The 13,063-nt window shown below is 38.6% G+C and overlaps 1 protein-coding gene across 7 annotated transcripts in view; it reads right to left on the reverse strand.

The window, feature by feature from the left end:
• Positions 1-13,063, reverse strand: part of MTA3 (metastasis associated 1 family member 3) — a 216,213-nt gene that overhangs the window by 27,135 nt on the left and 176,015 nt on the right. For 6 of the 7 annotated variants that reach the window (XM_045054643.1, XM_023251915.2, XM_045054645.1 and 3 more), the window contains exons 12-14: positions 9,892-10,016; positions 6,063-6,214; positions 4,891-5,113 (exon numbers count right to left, since the gene is read on the reverse strand). In XM_045054643.1, the coding sequence (XP_044910578.1) occupies positions 4,891-5,113; positions 6,063-6,214; positions 9,892-10,016 (500 nt within the window). The remainder of the gene's footprint in view (positions 1-4,890; positions 5,114-6,062; positions 6,215-9,891; positions 10,017-13,063) is intronic. The other variant, XM_045054642.1, reaches the window with a different exon arrangement.

Here is a 13,063-nt window from a genome sequence, read left to right on the forward strand (position 1 = left end):
AAAATAAATGGAAATAACCTAAAAATCTGTTTAATAGAAAACTGGTTAAAATAAACATACAACAGATTATGTTTATTGAGTGTTGACCCTTGATTTTGGCTCAGGTCACAATCCCAGGGTCATGGGATCAAGTCCCGTGTAGGGCTCTGTGCTGAGCATGGAGCCTGCCTGAGATTCTCTCTCTACCCGCCCCTCCCTCTTCCCCTCTCCCCTGCTTGCTGTAGCTAGTTGTTTTCTTTTTTAATGTTTATTTATTTTTGAGATGGGGGAGTGGAGAGGCAGAGACAGAGGGAGACAGAGGATCTGAAATGGGCTCTGCGCTGACAGCAGAGAGCCCGATGTGGGGCTCAAACTCATGATGAACCGTGAGATCATGCCTTGAGCCGAAGCTGGATGCTTAACTGACTGAGCCATCCAGGAACCCCTCATGTTTAAAATTTTAAACATAAATAAATTTATTTTTAATTTAAAAATAAAATTAAAAATTAAAAAAAGCCAGGTGCAGAACAATGTGGGCGTTAACATCTGTATTAAAACACAAAAAGAATACACCTCCTTAGACTGGTATAGATACACAGAATATCTCTGGATACTTTACATGCTATGACATTTACACTCTGAAGGTGGTAGAAACGGGAATGACAGTTAAGATTTGTAACCACTTTTGTATCTTTAGAAAAATTTAAAGTATCCATTCAGAAATAAATTTTTATTACAAATAAACTACCCCAAATACCAAAACTATTCTCTCCTAATACTGGAATTTGAAAATTTCACACAACTTTATATAAACTTTTGCCGAGAAATCCCTAGGGAAAAAAACTCATAAAATATATATTAAAAGCTTCTGAAGACAGGCCCTTGGGATACTTCCAAAGTTGAATTAGCATCTTCAAACATAAAAAAGTGGCTCCAGGGGGTCTCTCGAGGAGCGTCATACTAGGGAATGATGGTCATTCAAGTTACAAACCAGTGTCACCCACACAAGCTACCAAGGTGGCAGGTCAACTCCTTGGATCCACTTCCCTTGGCACTTTAGCTTTATCTATGGAATGCTGCTCATAGAAACCTCAGTTTCTGAGGATCCTGAATCTCAAGTAGTAACCCTGTGCTCATCAGGTGTTGGGTGATTTTATAAATCTTCGATAAAATCATCGGGGAGCTCAGTGGTAATGTCTGATGGCAAGAACAGAGGAGGAACACCATTATCACACTGTGGCTTTCTTACTGGGTGGGGTGGGGTGTCAAGGGGGAGAAGAGACAGGCTGTCTGAAACTTGGCAACCCATGCTGTTGGTCTGCAAATCTTGTCAAGGACACAATACTTCTCTTTCTGCAATGTTTTGGTTTTTGGTCTACCAGTCCATGTTTAATAGTCCATTTCTACCACGATCTATGTGGTAGAAATGGCTGAGGCATTGTGTATTAACATTAGTAATAAGTAATGGTAAATGTTAGTAAATGCTAAGTCATGAACTTATTATATATTTACATAAAAAGGTGTATCATTGGGGCACCTGGGTGGCTCAGTTGGTTAAATGTCCGACTTTGGCTCAGGTCATGATCTCGTGGCTCGTGAGTTCGAGCCCCAAGTTGCGCTCTGTGCTGACAACTCAGAACCTGGAGTCTGCTTCGGATTCTGTCACTCTCTCTGCCCCTCCCCCCACTCACGTGGTCTCTCTCCCTCTCAAATATAAATATTAAAAAAATATTTTTAAGTGTATTATTAAACAGATATTTGGGGAGTTTGGTTTTTTAAAAAAATCACCTTCTGGGGTGCCTGGATGGCTCAGTTGGTTGAGCATCCAATTTTCTTCGTGATCTCATAGTTCATGAGTTCCAACCCCACATCAGGCTCTGCGATGATAGTGCGGAGCTTGTTTGGGATTCTCTCTCTGCCCCTCCCCTGCTTACTGTCTTTCAAAATCAATAAACTTAAAAAATAAAAATAAAAAATCACCCTCTCTCTATAGATCTCATATGTATATATTTTTAAACATGTTGATCATACTATATACTTGCGTTTTTAAAATTGTTTTTTAAAATAGGAAATGTACTCCCAGGGCTCAAAGGTGAAAATGTATAAAAGGATAAACAGGAGGAAGTCTCCTTTCCACACCTTTGCCTTAGCCTCCCAGTTTCCCTTCCCACAGATACTATTACTTCTTACATTTTCTCTGTGATACTTTATGGATATACAAAGATTCCCCTTTTTACTCTACTGTTTTAATACAGTTTTCTTAATGAAAATAAAGGCCAGAGGGTGCTATTTTAATAATAAAAAAAAAACCCAAAAAACAAACAAACAAAAAAACCAAAAACATTTTCTCTAAAAGGATCAACTTGTTAAGCACCAAGTTACGATTATGATCTGCACCATGTGAGAATTTATCTCATTAGCTCTTCACTTCACTCTTATGCAGTCTGTCCGTCCACCCCATGAACTCTGGCTAGGACACTGGCTGTGATGGGGTTGCCAAAGCCAGAAGCCATGGGAAGGGTCAGCTTGTACAGTGCTTAGAACGCTCAAGTTCCCAGGGAAAACGATTTACCTTCGAAATATTATGAAGAATTATTCTAAAATGCATCAACGAGAGCTCTTGATCCATCAGTATCTATAGAATTACAGACTTTCATCTGATCTGAAAGTACATCCATACTGCATCATAGGGATTCTTAACTTTTTTTGAGGAGGGATGGGGGGGGGGGGGTCACCATTGCCCTTGAGAAACCAAGGAAAGCTTACTAAAAACATAAATACACCTATACATTCTCACTGGACCAAAGACATGGTTGCCTCCAGACATCAGGTTATTAACATCTCATCTTCTCTGTAACGAGCCAAGATCAAGGACCTGCTGAGGAGGTTTTAACAAGGTACATATAAGAAGGGAGAAGATGGTGTAAGAAACAATTAGACGCTAGAAGAGTTCATTAGTTGCCTGTCTGAAAAAAAAAAAAAAAATGGATGGCTGCTAAAACTTTGTAATTTTAAATTTCAAGGTAAAATTATTCTGAAAATCTGATCCTATACGTAACTTGACCAATGAAGCAAAATACACAATAAAATATGCTCCTTGAATCTCATCACAAAATGACTCTGTTATTTTATTATTATTATAGCTATATGTTTATAGAAATAAAACACATGTAATTTAACCTTGGACCCCTCCCCCCAACTTTTTTTTAGCAGCATGGCCTTTCAATTGAGAATACATAAAATGAGGTAACAGAAAAATATATTTCACTGAAGAATAATCAAAATAAAGGAAACCTGCAAATTTACTGAGAGACTAATGGAAGAGCCATGGGAAATAGAAGCTTCCTCAGCTGCCAATTTAGTTGATGATGAATTCTCTTCCATTCATTGGAACAAACAGGATTTTGGATCCTGGCCAATTTTAATGGAAGAATTTCATTCATTTCTTCTCATGTTTTATTATCCTGTTTAGTTAAGAAATTATATAAATGTGTTTTAAATCAGCTAAGCAGTTTAGATGAATGTAAATATTTTCCAGTTTCTTAAGATGGGTAAGAAAGCGATAAGAGCGTAAATCCATGAATTCAGAAATGCTAGCATGAAATTTCCTATCAGCCTAAGTTCCAAATATACATGAGTCTAATGTAGCTAAATTTCCCTCCATGGGACTCAAGAGAGTACTGCCATTTTCCACTCTCTTTACACAGCACTTTTCTTCTCCTTGTAAAGCTTTTATCTGTAAGTTGTAAAGCCTTTCAACCATTCTGCTGAAAATCACCTTTAGGAACAAAAAATGATTTTTCAATCATCACTCCTTAAATGGATATCCTCTTTAAATCAAAGTGGAACATCTCATAATAAATTTCTTTTCTCACAAAGAAAAAGCATCTGCTCAATGTTTATAAGATTTCCTCTCTGTTAAGCCAGACGACAAGTTTTCTCATCCTTCAGGGGAAGAAGTTGCATGGTCTAACATGTCCGCCAGGCATGTGACTAAATGTAGCAAGGCTAGAATCAGAGCCTAACACGCAAATTATGGACACATTTTAGGGGTACATGGTAATAACAGAACCACCCACAATTCACTGATATATATATAAAACCTTTGTTCTAAGCAAAAAAATGAAACAGAAGCAAGACTGAACATGCTGGAAATGAGAGTAACAGTCATGGAAATGTTACACGGTAATGTACGTACGATTATGAAATGGAAACCAAATTGGACGAATAGAAAGAATGCTCAGCCACAAATATGGTCACTAGCCTATAAAAACTAAATACACATGTTCAGAAAACGCACCCACAGACACTCAAGCTCATTTACAATTTGTTACATCTTCAAAGAATTGTAGTGTTTGTAATGCAGCTTTGTGAATTTCCATAATACTGTAGAACTGTAAAAGGTTCATGGGAAAGTGAGAGGTTTACAAAGACAGGCAATTTCTAATTAGCGTAAATTGGCAAATTTTATTCAAGCCTAACGAAGCCAGGTAAGACTGGACTGCGTGTCTCAACCCTGGAGTTGCGCTGTGACGCCACCCTTAGGGATTACGTGGCGACACTACTTTATAGGTGAAAGCGTCTCTTCAGTAAGGGTTCTTAGGCACTTCCATCACAAAACCTCACTGGGCAAGGGCACCTCCCACCAATTCTCTGCCGGGCACTATTCTCTCTGCAGAGGGACTGCAAGAGATTTCAGTGTCTCCTTTTCAGGTTGGCATGATACAAATGGCAGCAGACAAAAACAATGTTAAAAAAATAAACCAAATAAAAGGCTGTACACAAGAACTTATGTTTATTGCAAACAAACAAACGAACAAAAAAAAAACAAAAACAAAAAAGAGAGATAGAGAAGGAGAGAAAATGGTCAGAAGCACGACACATAAGGTTAAGAATTTAAAAGCATCTTACATTCTGCCCTAATGGCAGCATAATTAATAGGAACAAACGGCCGTCTTGCTGCCTGCCGCAGCCGAAGGGTATTTTTGCAGACCTGACGAGCAAATTTTGTGAAATATGTAGTGTGAAGGAAGAAAGCTTGGCGGGTCTTCACTGCAGACTTGGGGCTCCCAGTGTTTCGAACTGGCATCCCCTGCATGGCCTGGCGAGACACATGACTCCTGACACGAGGGTCCTGCAAAATCAGACACCAATAGACATGTGAAAACCAGAATGCTATTTGCATCAGGCTCAAAAGAAAAGGCAATTTTAAATTTTTCCACTGAACTTAATACTCTATCCCCACAGGAGAGAATTTAAAAGTATGCACTTTTGGGAAGAGGGTTGGGGAGGTGGGAGGGTGTGTGATCGTATTTTTGTTTTTTAAGTTTTTATTTTAAACACACAGTGTTACATTAGTTTCAGGTGTACAACAGAGTGATTCCACACTTCCATACATCACCCTGTGCTCATCACAAATGTACTCTTTCCAGTATTTCTGTCTTTAAATGGACCTTAACAATCCAAAATCACATTCGCAACAGTAAAAGTTGCCAAAGGTGTTAATTAAATTATCTTGATTTTTTTAATAGTGAAGGAGTCCTGAAATCCTGTTAGCCCTTAAAGAGAAGTCTCCCTCTGAAAGACATGGGTCTATAGACGTAGACATTGCCTGGTATCTGCAACCTACAAGAATTTTACCAAAATTGTATTTCAACTCAAGATTGAGTCCATACCACTTTCTCGTCCCTCTATGATAGCCCAGGGCAGAAAACAGGTTCAATCTGTATTTATTACTTTATGTAGTAAGGCATAGTTTCAACAGTATTCAAAGGTTGCAAACTGTTTTCAAAAAAGCACTTAAAACATTAAATTTGCAAGCTTTCTACTTATGCTAACACCTCCCACACACATTGTTCTTTTGTCTGAGTAATCACACAAGACCAATATTTTGAATACCTGAAAAAATTTGATATGTCCCTGCCTCTCTCTCCACGCCCACCTTAAATCTTGTGGTGCTATGTTTAGTTATAAAAAACAGCTTTGTTTGTTTTTAAGTGATCCTATACCGTACTTCTGTTTCCAAGGAGTGACCTAGCCATTGAAATGACATTTCTCAACATAAAAGACTACTGCTCATATACCTCTGTAGTTGGGCTGGGAGATAACTTCTCTTCTTCTGACTGGGTGGGCATTTTCAGGCCTCCATATTTTTTCCAATAGAGCCAACAGGTTGCACACAATCTACACTGCATATTAGGTGGGCCCCAAGAATACCACTGATGAGACTGTGTAGCTAAATATAGAGGAAAAATAGAAAAAACAAAGAATGCTATATAATTTGTAACATTAATACACCTACCATCAAATATTTTAAAAAATATTCCAAAGCCATATTTAGCTTACAATGTTATTTTTCTTTCCCCAGTCCACCCAAACATAAAAGTCTAATACACACATGTAGTTTTCAAGATTCAGAATTCATTAAACCTTTTATTTCTATATATATGAATGTCTGTGGCTCCTGTTAAAAGAGGCTATTAGATGAAGTATCCTATATAATATGCTGTGCTATCACTGAGGGAGTTTTGTTGATTAAAAATACTCTCTACTGTGTACATTTCTGGAAATAAGTTACCGGAAAGATCATTATTATTAGATTAATGTTTAAAGTCTAAATCTAGGTTTCCAAATTGATGGTTCAGAAACTACCTCAGAGTTTAAGGTGCTCAGAGGGGCCCCAGTGATTAGGGCAGGAATCTGTCAGAAATGGGTATGGGGGGCAACTGGGTGGCTCAGTTGGTTAAGGTCCAACTCTTGATTTTGGCTCAGGTCATGGTTTCACAGTTCATGAGATGGAGCTCACAGCATGGAGCCTACTGGGATTATCTCTCTCCCTTCTCTCTCTCTCTCTCTCTCTCTCTCTCTCTCTCTCTCTCTCTCTCTCTCAAACTTAAAAAAAGAATGAAATAGGTATCTGTTTTCCATTTCATTATTTTAATCAATGAACAAAATAATTATTTTAATATTTCTCCCTTTCAAAACAGAATACCTTTCAAAACCGTAAGTCCAGATCAAGTGAGCATAGCAGCCAAGATCACAGAATGCTTAAGACCTAATAACTCGGCTGATTTATCACTTAGCTAAACACTGCAAGCCTGTGTCGGTTTTGTTATGCAGTTTGAATTACTGCCACGTGACATGTAAAGTATTCTATTCTCACAATGGATGAGAAGTTTAAGACAGAAAACACTGATACTGAAACATTAAGTTAATGAGGTCCATAAAAATTATTATAATTCTGTAAGTTTGCCTTGGAATACTCTTCCTTTTGTAAGTTACCTTCATCAGGTCAGAATGTTCAAATAGCATATCAAGGTGTCAAATAACACTTCACAAGTCAATATCAAAAAGATAAAATATACTGACCATTATAATCAAACTGCTTCTTAGTTGTTGTTTTTTTTCAATTTTTATTTCAGAGAGAGAGAGAGTGTGCATGTGGGGGAGAGGGAGGGAGGGGAGAAAGAGAGAGGGAGAGAGGAGGAAGAGGAGAGAGACAGAGAGAGAGAGAGAGAGAATATCTCAAGCAGGCTCTAAACTCAGCACAGAGGCTGACATGAGGCTTGATCCCATGATCCTGGAATCATGACCTGAGCCTAAAATCAAAAGTCAGACACTCAACCAACTAAGCCACCAAAGGTGCCCCAAAGTCCTTCTCAGTTTATTGAGAATAATACTGTATACATATCACGTGTTATTTCTGGTGGACTCCTTGCAGATAGCAGGACCTTCCCTTTTATAATTTAAAACATTTAAGTCAAATAAGTTGATTTTTATTAACACGAATTTTAAGAATCCTAAATATTAGGCATGGACCTATTTTGGATTCTGAATATGAAATTTCACTCATATTTAAAGATACACTTTTACTCATGCCATGTCATTTTAATGTTTATCAACAAACATCTTTCCCTTGCATAATTAACTCAAATTAAAAACACCATATAAAGATAAATTTTACATGTATAAGATACATTTTATGATAAATATTACTTAAGGAGTCTATAAACTATTAGAAAATAAAAATTGCTTATTTGTCATACACGCATAAAAATGACAGAATAATTATTTTAAGGGATATGTGAGACTGCATGAGTCTAAAAGGGGTAAGACAGATTAGGGGTGCCTGGTGGCTCAGTCGGTTGAGCGGCCGACTTCAGCTCAGGTCATGATCTCGCGGTTCACAAGTTCAAGCCCTGCGTCGGGCTCTGTGCTGACAGCTCAGAGCCTGGAGCCTGCTTCAGATTCTGTGTGTCCGTCTCTCTCTCCCTCTGCCCCTCCCCTGCTCATGCTCTGTCTCTCTCTTTGTCAAAAAAAAAAAAAAAAAAAGAGACACATTAAGACCCAATTTGTTTGTAGGATTTTTATTTTCATTTAAATATACATAAACTTCAATATCTAAGAGTTTCCAATTCAAAGGCATCCATGATGCAACACATAGAAAATTTTGACCAGAAGAATCTAATATTCCCAAAACAATTCCCTTTTGTGCTTCCGTGGTACAGAGAAATGGTTAGGCATGTACCATTTCTATGAAGTTGGCAATCTGACTCACACTTTCCTTGGTTTCAGGTAAGATAATTATATGACCTAGTTTTTAAAAGTCTTTTCTAGACTTTGAAATCTTAAAAAATAAATAAATAGAAGTATTTTTCTAATGCTGAAGCTTGGCGTGGAGTATGGAGCAGAGGCACAAGTGTTCTTCATTCCTATGTCCTTAGGGCAGTAAGCTATGTTTATCCTTCCAAAGAGCTGCTGAGAGACAAAAACTGGGCACCAAGTAGCCTTTCAATAAAATTAGTTTCTTTCCCTTCCAGGCCACTTTGACTGTAAGGAAATATAGATTATAATGTCACTAATGTCCATTAAGAGATTATGTGGTTGTTTGAGATTTTATTTTGTAAATTTTATTTATTTTGAGAAAAAGAGAGAGAGAGAGAGAGAGAGAGAGAGAGAGAGAGAGAGAGAGAGAGAGAAAGAGAGAGAATATGCTCATGTGCTTAGGGGAGAGGCAGAGAGAAAGAAGGGAATCCGCACTGTCAGAGCAGAAGAGCCTGACTCGAGGGTCCATCTCATGAACAGATCATGACCTGAACTGAAATCAAGAGTCAGACACCCAACCAACTGAGACATCTAGGCGCGTCAAGATTTTAAATAATGTAAAAATATAAAAAGTGAGGGGTGCCTGGCTGGCTCAGTTGGTACAGCATGAGACTCTACCTCAGGGCTGTGAGTATGAGCTCCATGTTGGGTGTAGAGATTACTTAAAAAAATAAAATCTTAAAACACACATAGAGTAAACAAAAACAAAACAAAACAAAACAAAACAAAAAAAAGCAAGATAAAAAAACCCAAAAGTGTACCAATTACTTCATCTCACCAAACCAATTTAACATCCGGGTCAAATATAACGTCTGTCAGTGTCTGACAGGTTTTGACATGGATAAATACCAATAAATATACTGGGGCCCTGAAAGCAAAAAAAGCAAACACCCTAGAACAGCATCTCCCAAACCAGTGCATTCTGAGGGAACCTGGTCTGAGGATTAGAAATAGCAGTTTATCCACACACAGGTCTTTCTGACAGGATTTTCTGGAGCCTTTAATTTGTCAGAGTGTACTAAGAAACTCCAAAATTGGATTTGCTCTATTCTGTGGGACTGCGGCTTGCACAAAGCTAATAACCACTCTGCGGCTTAGCAAACACGGCTGCGGAATACTCAACCAACACAGGACTCCACAGGAGCAAAGCAAAGGAAACTCAATAGCGAAATACAGCGTTCAGGCGGACGGGCATGTATTCGTTCCGCTGCTCTCTGAGCAGCACCGTGAAAGGACACCCCCCACCCCTCAGTGCCATCGCAAATGTGCCTCAAAGGAGAGAAGGAAGGCCTGCTGGAGAACTCTTACCGTAGCAGCTCTCACAGGCTCGCCCTAGGAGGGGGTTCTGTGGCTGGAATGTGGTCCCCACGGCTCCATTCACGGCACCAGGTTTGCCATTGCTGGCGGATATTTGGTTGGGATTTGGTTTGCTGCTTTCAATGAAATATAAAGGGAGGTGATAAAAATGACTTGTATAACAAGGCAAAAGTCTCTGTATCTCATCGTCGACTTAACTACATATAAACATCTGAAGGTTTAGTAAATAAGAAATAAGCTGGTAAAAATAAGGTGTTAAAATGAACTCAAACCATTCATCTTTGCAAAACAAGGCCCTGTAAAAACCAATCTCTTATGCCTGATAGAAAATAAATAGGGCCATTGGCTCTTCTCCATCCAAATACAATTTCCTTAGAACACCTTCTGCTGCTTTTAAAAGATACACGTTCCTAAGCTGTATTACTTATCATGAAGTCTCCTGAGAATAAAAGATAATTTTTGGGGTCAAATAAATGAAGCCAAAGCAGAGTGTTGTGTTTAGAGAAAACCACTGTGCCATCCCTGCTGCAGGTGTGAAAGCTGCAGCCTCTGTGCGTTGTTGGCTCTTGAGTGGAAGCTGTTGGCATTTCAGGAGATTTAACTGGTTATGATAATAATCTCTACTGCTACATTTCAATTTTTATGAGGAAGACTACAATAGCACTTTAAATTAGGAAAGCCAACACAATTTGAGTTTTTCCTTTTAAGAAAAAAATTTTAGGAAGAGGAAAAAGGAGACACCTATCAAGTATCTACATGTAAATTTCCCAGGCCATCCTTCCTTGGAAATAGGTAGCCCAGATTACCTTGTACTTACTGTGCAAACACAGCTAACTTTTCCCCGTGTAAGGTAAGCTAATTCCCCTGCTTATAAAGCCGGGCCTAAGAATACAACACAGGTGCACATGACATGTTCTCAATAAACTCATAATTCATTAAACATATTTATTCAGTGCCTAGTAAACAAAAGTGCCTGACCTCAAGGAGCTTTCATTCTAGAGGAGCTTCCAATTCTATTTACTAGACAGAAGATAAGCAAAATAAAGTGGCCAACTATTTGTCAGCAATGAATGCTGAATGACTAAATGCAGATTACAGTCTATGTCCCCACAGCTACTGAAATAATGAGAGCTCACAATTAACAACACACTTGGAGTTTCAACACAGAATTGGCTCAGGAGTTTTCTCTTTGCTGTTCTCTGTTTCTTCAATTCCATTTACCAGTGAAAGCTTATTGTATAAACTTGGCCTGATGGCAAATTACGATTTCTTTCTGGCATTGGTACTGTAACTCTTAGGTGACACCCCTCCGCCACCCCAGAAGAAATCATTTAACTCCGTGTGCACTGAGGTCCTTATTCTGTAACAGGGCTATTATTTACACTTCTAACCTATGCCAGCAATGTGTTTTCAAGACAATTCATTTTTTAAAACATATTTTAAACAAGACAGAATGCATTTTTCTTCTTAAAGTTTGCAGCTGAAAACATACACAACTAAAAGTGGTGATTTATAATGACTAAGATTTCTAAGGGTGTGTAATAATATTCAATTTTAAAAAATCTACTATATATAGATAGAAGTGATGGCCCCTTAAATCAAATGACTGGTATCAGAAGGCTTCCCCCCAAATATGAAAATTTCTGACATTTAAACCCGGGCTAAATATATGTGTTAAAAAAGAGCTAATACAAATTCACAATTGAGCTGCCTTAAGCAAACACAATTTTAGTTGTTCAATTGAATTTTGAATGTTATTTGACTGAATAAATCACTGATCTTCATTATAATTATAAAAGGAGAACAAGTGTGCAAAGACTCAATGAATATAGACGTGTGAATCACTTAAAATTAGTTTTGCAAATTCAAGTACCTACAGGTTAATTCTCAGGTGACCAACGAGGTCAATGCGACCATTTGAATAAACTTACTCTAAGACAAACATACCAAAAAAAGTTTTTAAAGCTGCATTATATGAAACTGCCCTTTAATCTAATACCCAAACCTCTCTTCCCTCATCTGTACTCCAGATTCTACCCCTAGTGCCCTCCTGAGAATTTTGTACATTCAATTCTCTTTCCTGGACCCTACTCATGGTCATGTAAACCTATTTCTCCTACTTCAAAAACTCCCGGGGCGCCTGGGTGGCTAAGTTGGTTAAGCATCCAACTTCAGCTCAGGTCATGATCTCACGGTTCATGAGTTCAAGCCCTGTGTCGGGCTCTGGGCTGACAACTCAGAGCCTGGAGCCTGCTTTGGATTCTGTGCCTCCCTCTCTCTCTCTCTGCCCCTCCCTACCCCCCTTGCTCTCTCTCAAAAATAAAGATTAAAAAAACAAAACAACCAAAAAACCCTCTGTTACTCTTTTCCAACCAGCCCCTCAAAGAGCTCTCTCAACTGACCTTTCGAGCCAGTTTCGTTGAGTGCTGCTAGTCCTGTCTGCAGTTCCTTAGTTCATATGCAGTCTTCACCATTACATTATAGATGACCAGTGACCTACCTCCATGTTGCTAAATTCCCAGGCTATTTTTCATCAATATCTGACATAATTAATTAATCTCTTTCCCTCCTTGAAATACACTCCTCTCTCAGCTTTTGTGATACTGCACACACCTTGCTGTCCTACTTTATTGAAATTCTGGATTTTCTCAAGCTTGGTCCAAGACCCTTTTATCTTATTCCTCCTCCTAATAAAGCTCATCCATGGTTTCAAACACAATATTATATGCTGATGGAGCTCAAATTTCTACCTCTAGCGCAAAACTCTCCCTCGAGGTTAAGACCAATATATCCGACATCATATTCAACACCTCCTTTTGGGATAGAGCAAATTCAGAATGACCTAACTTGCTTCTCTGCCAGCGTCTTAGCTTGGTGAAGAGCACAGTAACCCACCTTGTTGTGCTGGCCAGAAATCTGGGACTCTAGCTTGATATTTCCCCTCTGCCCCTCCATACAAGTCAGTCACCTCCAAGTGGTGGACCATTTCCAGGGCCACAACCCCAGGTCAAGCTACTGTCATCTTTCTTCTCTAAGAACTTCAAAATTGGTCTCCTTACATCCACTATTACTCCCCTTCCCCAAACCGTTTTCCAAAACATAGCCAGTGATCTTAAAGTACAAATTTGGTCATGACACTTTCCTGTTTAAAATCCATTTCCAG

The sequence above is a fragment of the Felis catus genome, chromosome A3, assembly GCF_018350175.1.
Source record: "Felis catus isolate Fca126 chromosome A3, F.catus_Fca126_mat1.0, whole genome shotgun sequence".
Classification (NCBI taxonomy): domain Eukaryota; kingdom Metazoa; phylum Chordata; class Mammalia; order Carnivora; family Felidae; genus Felis; species Felis catus.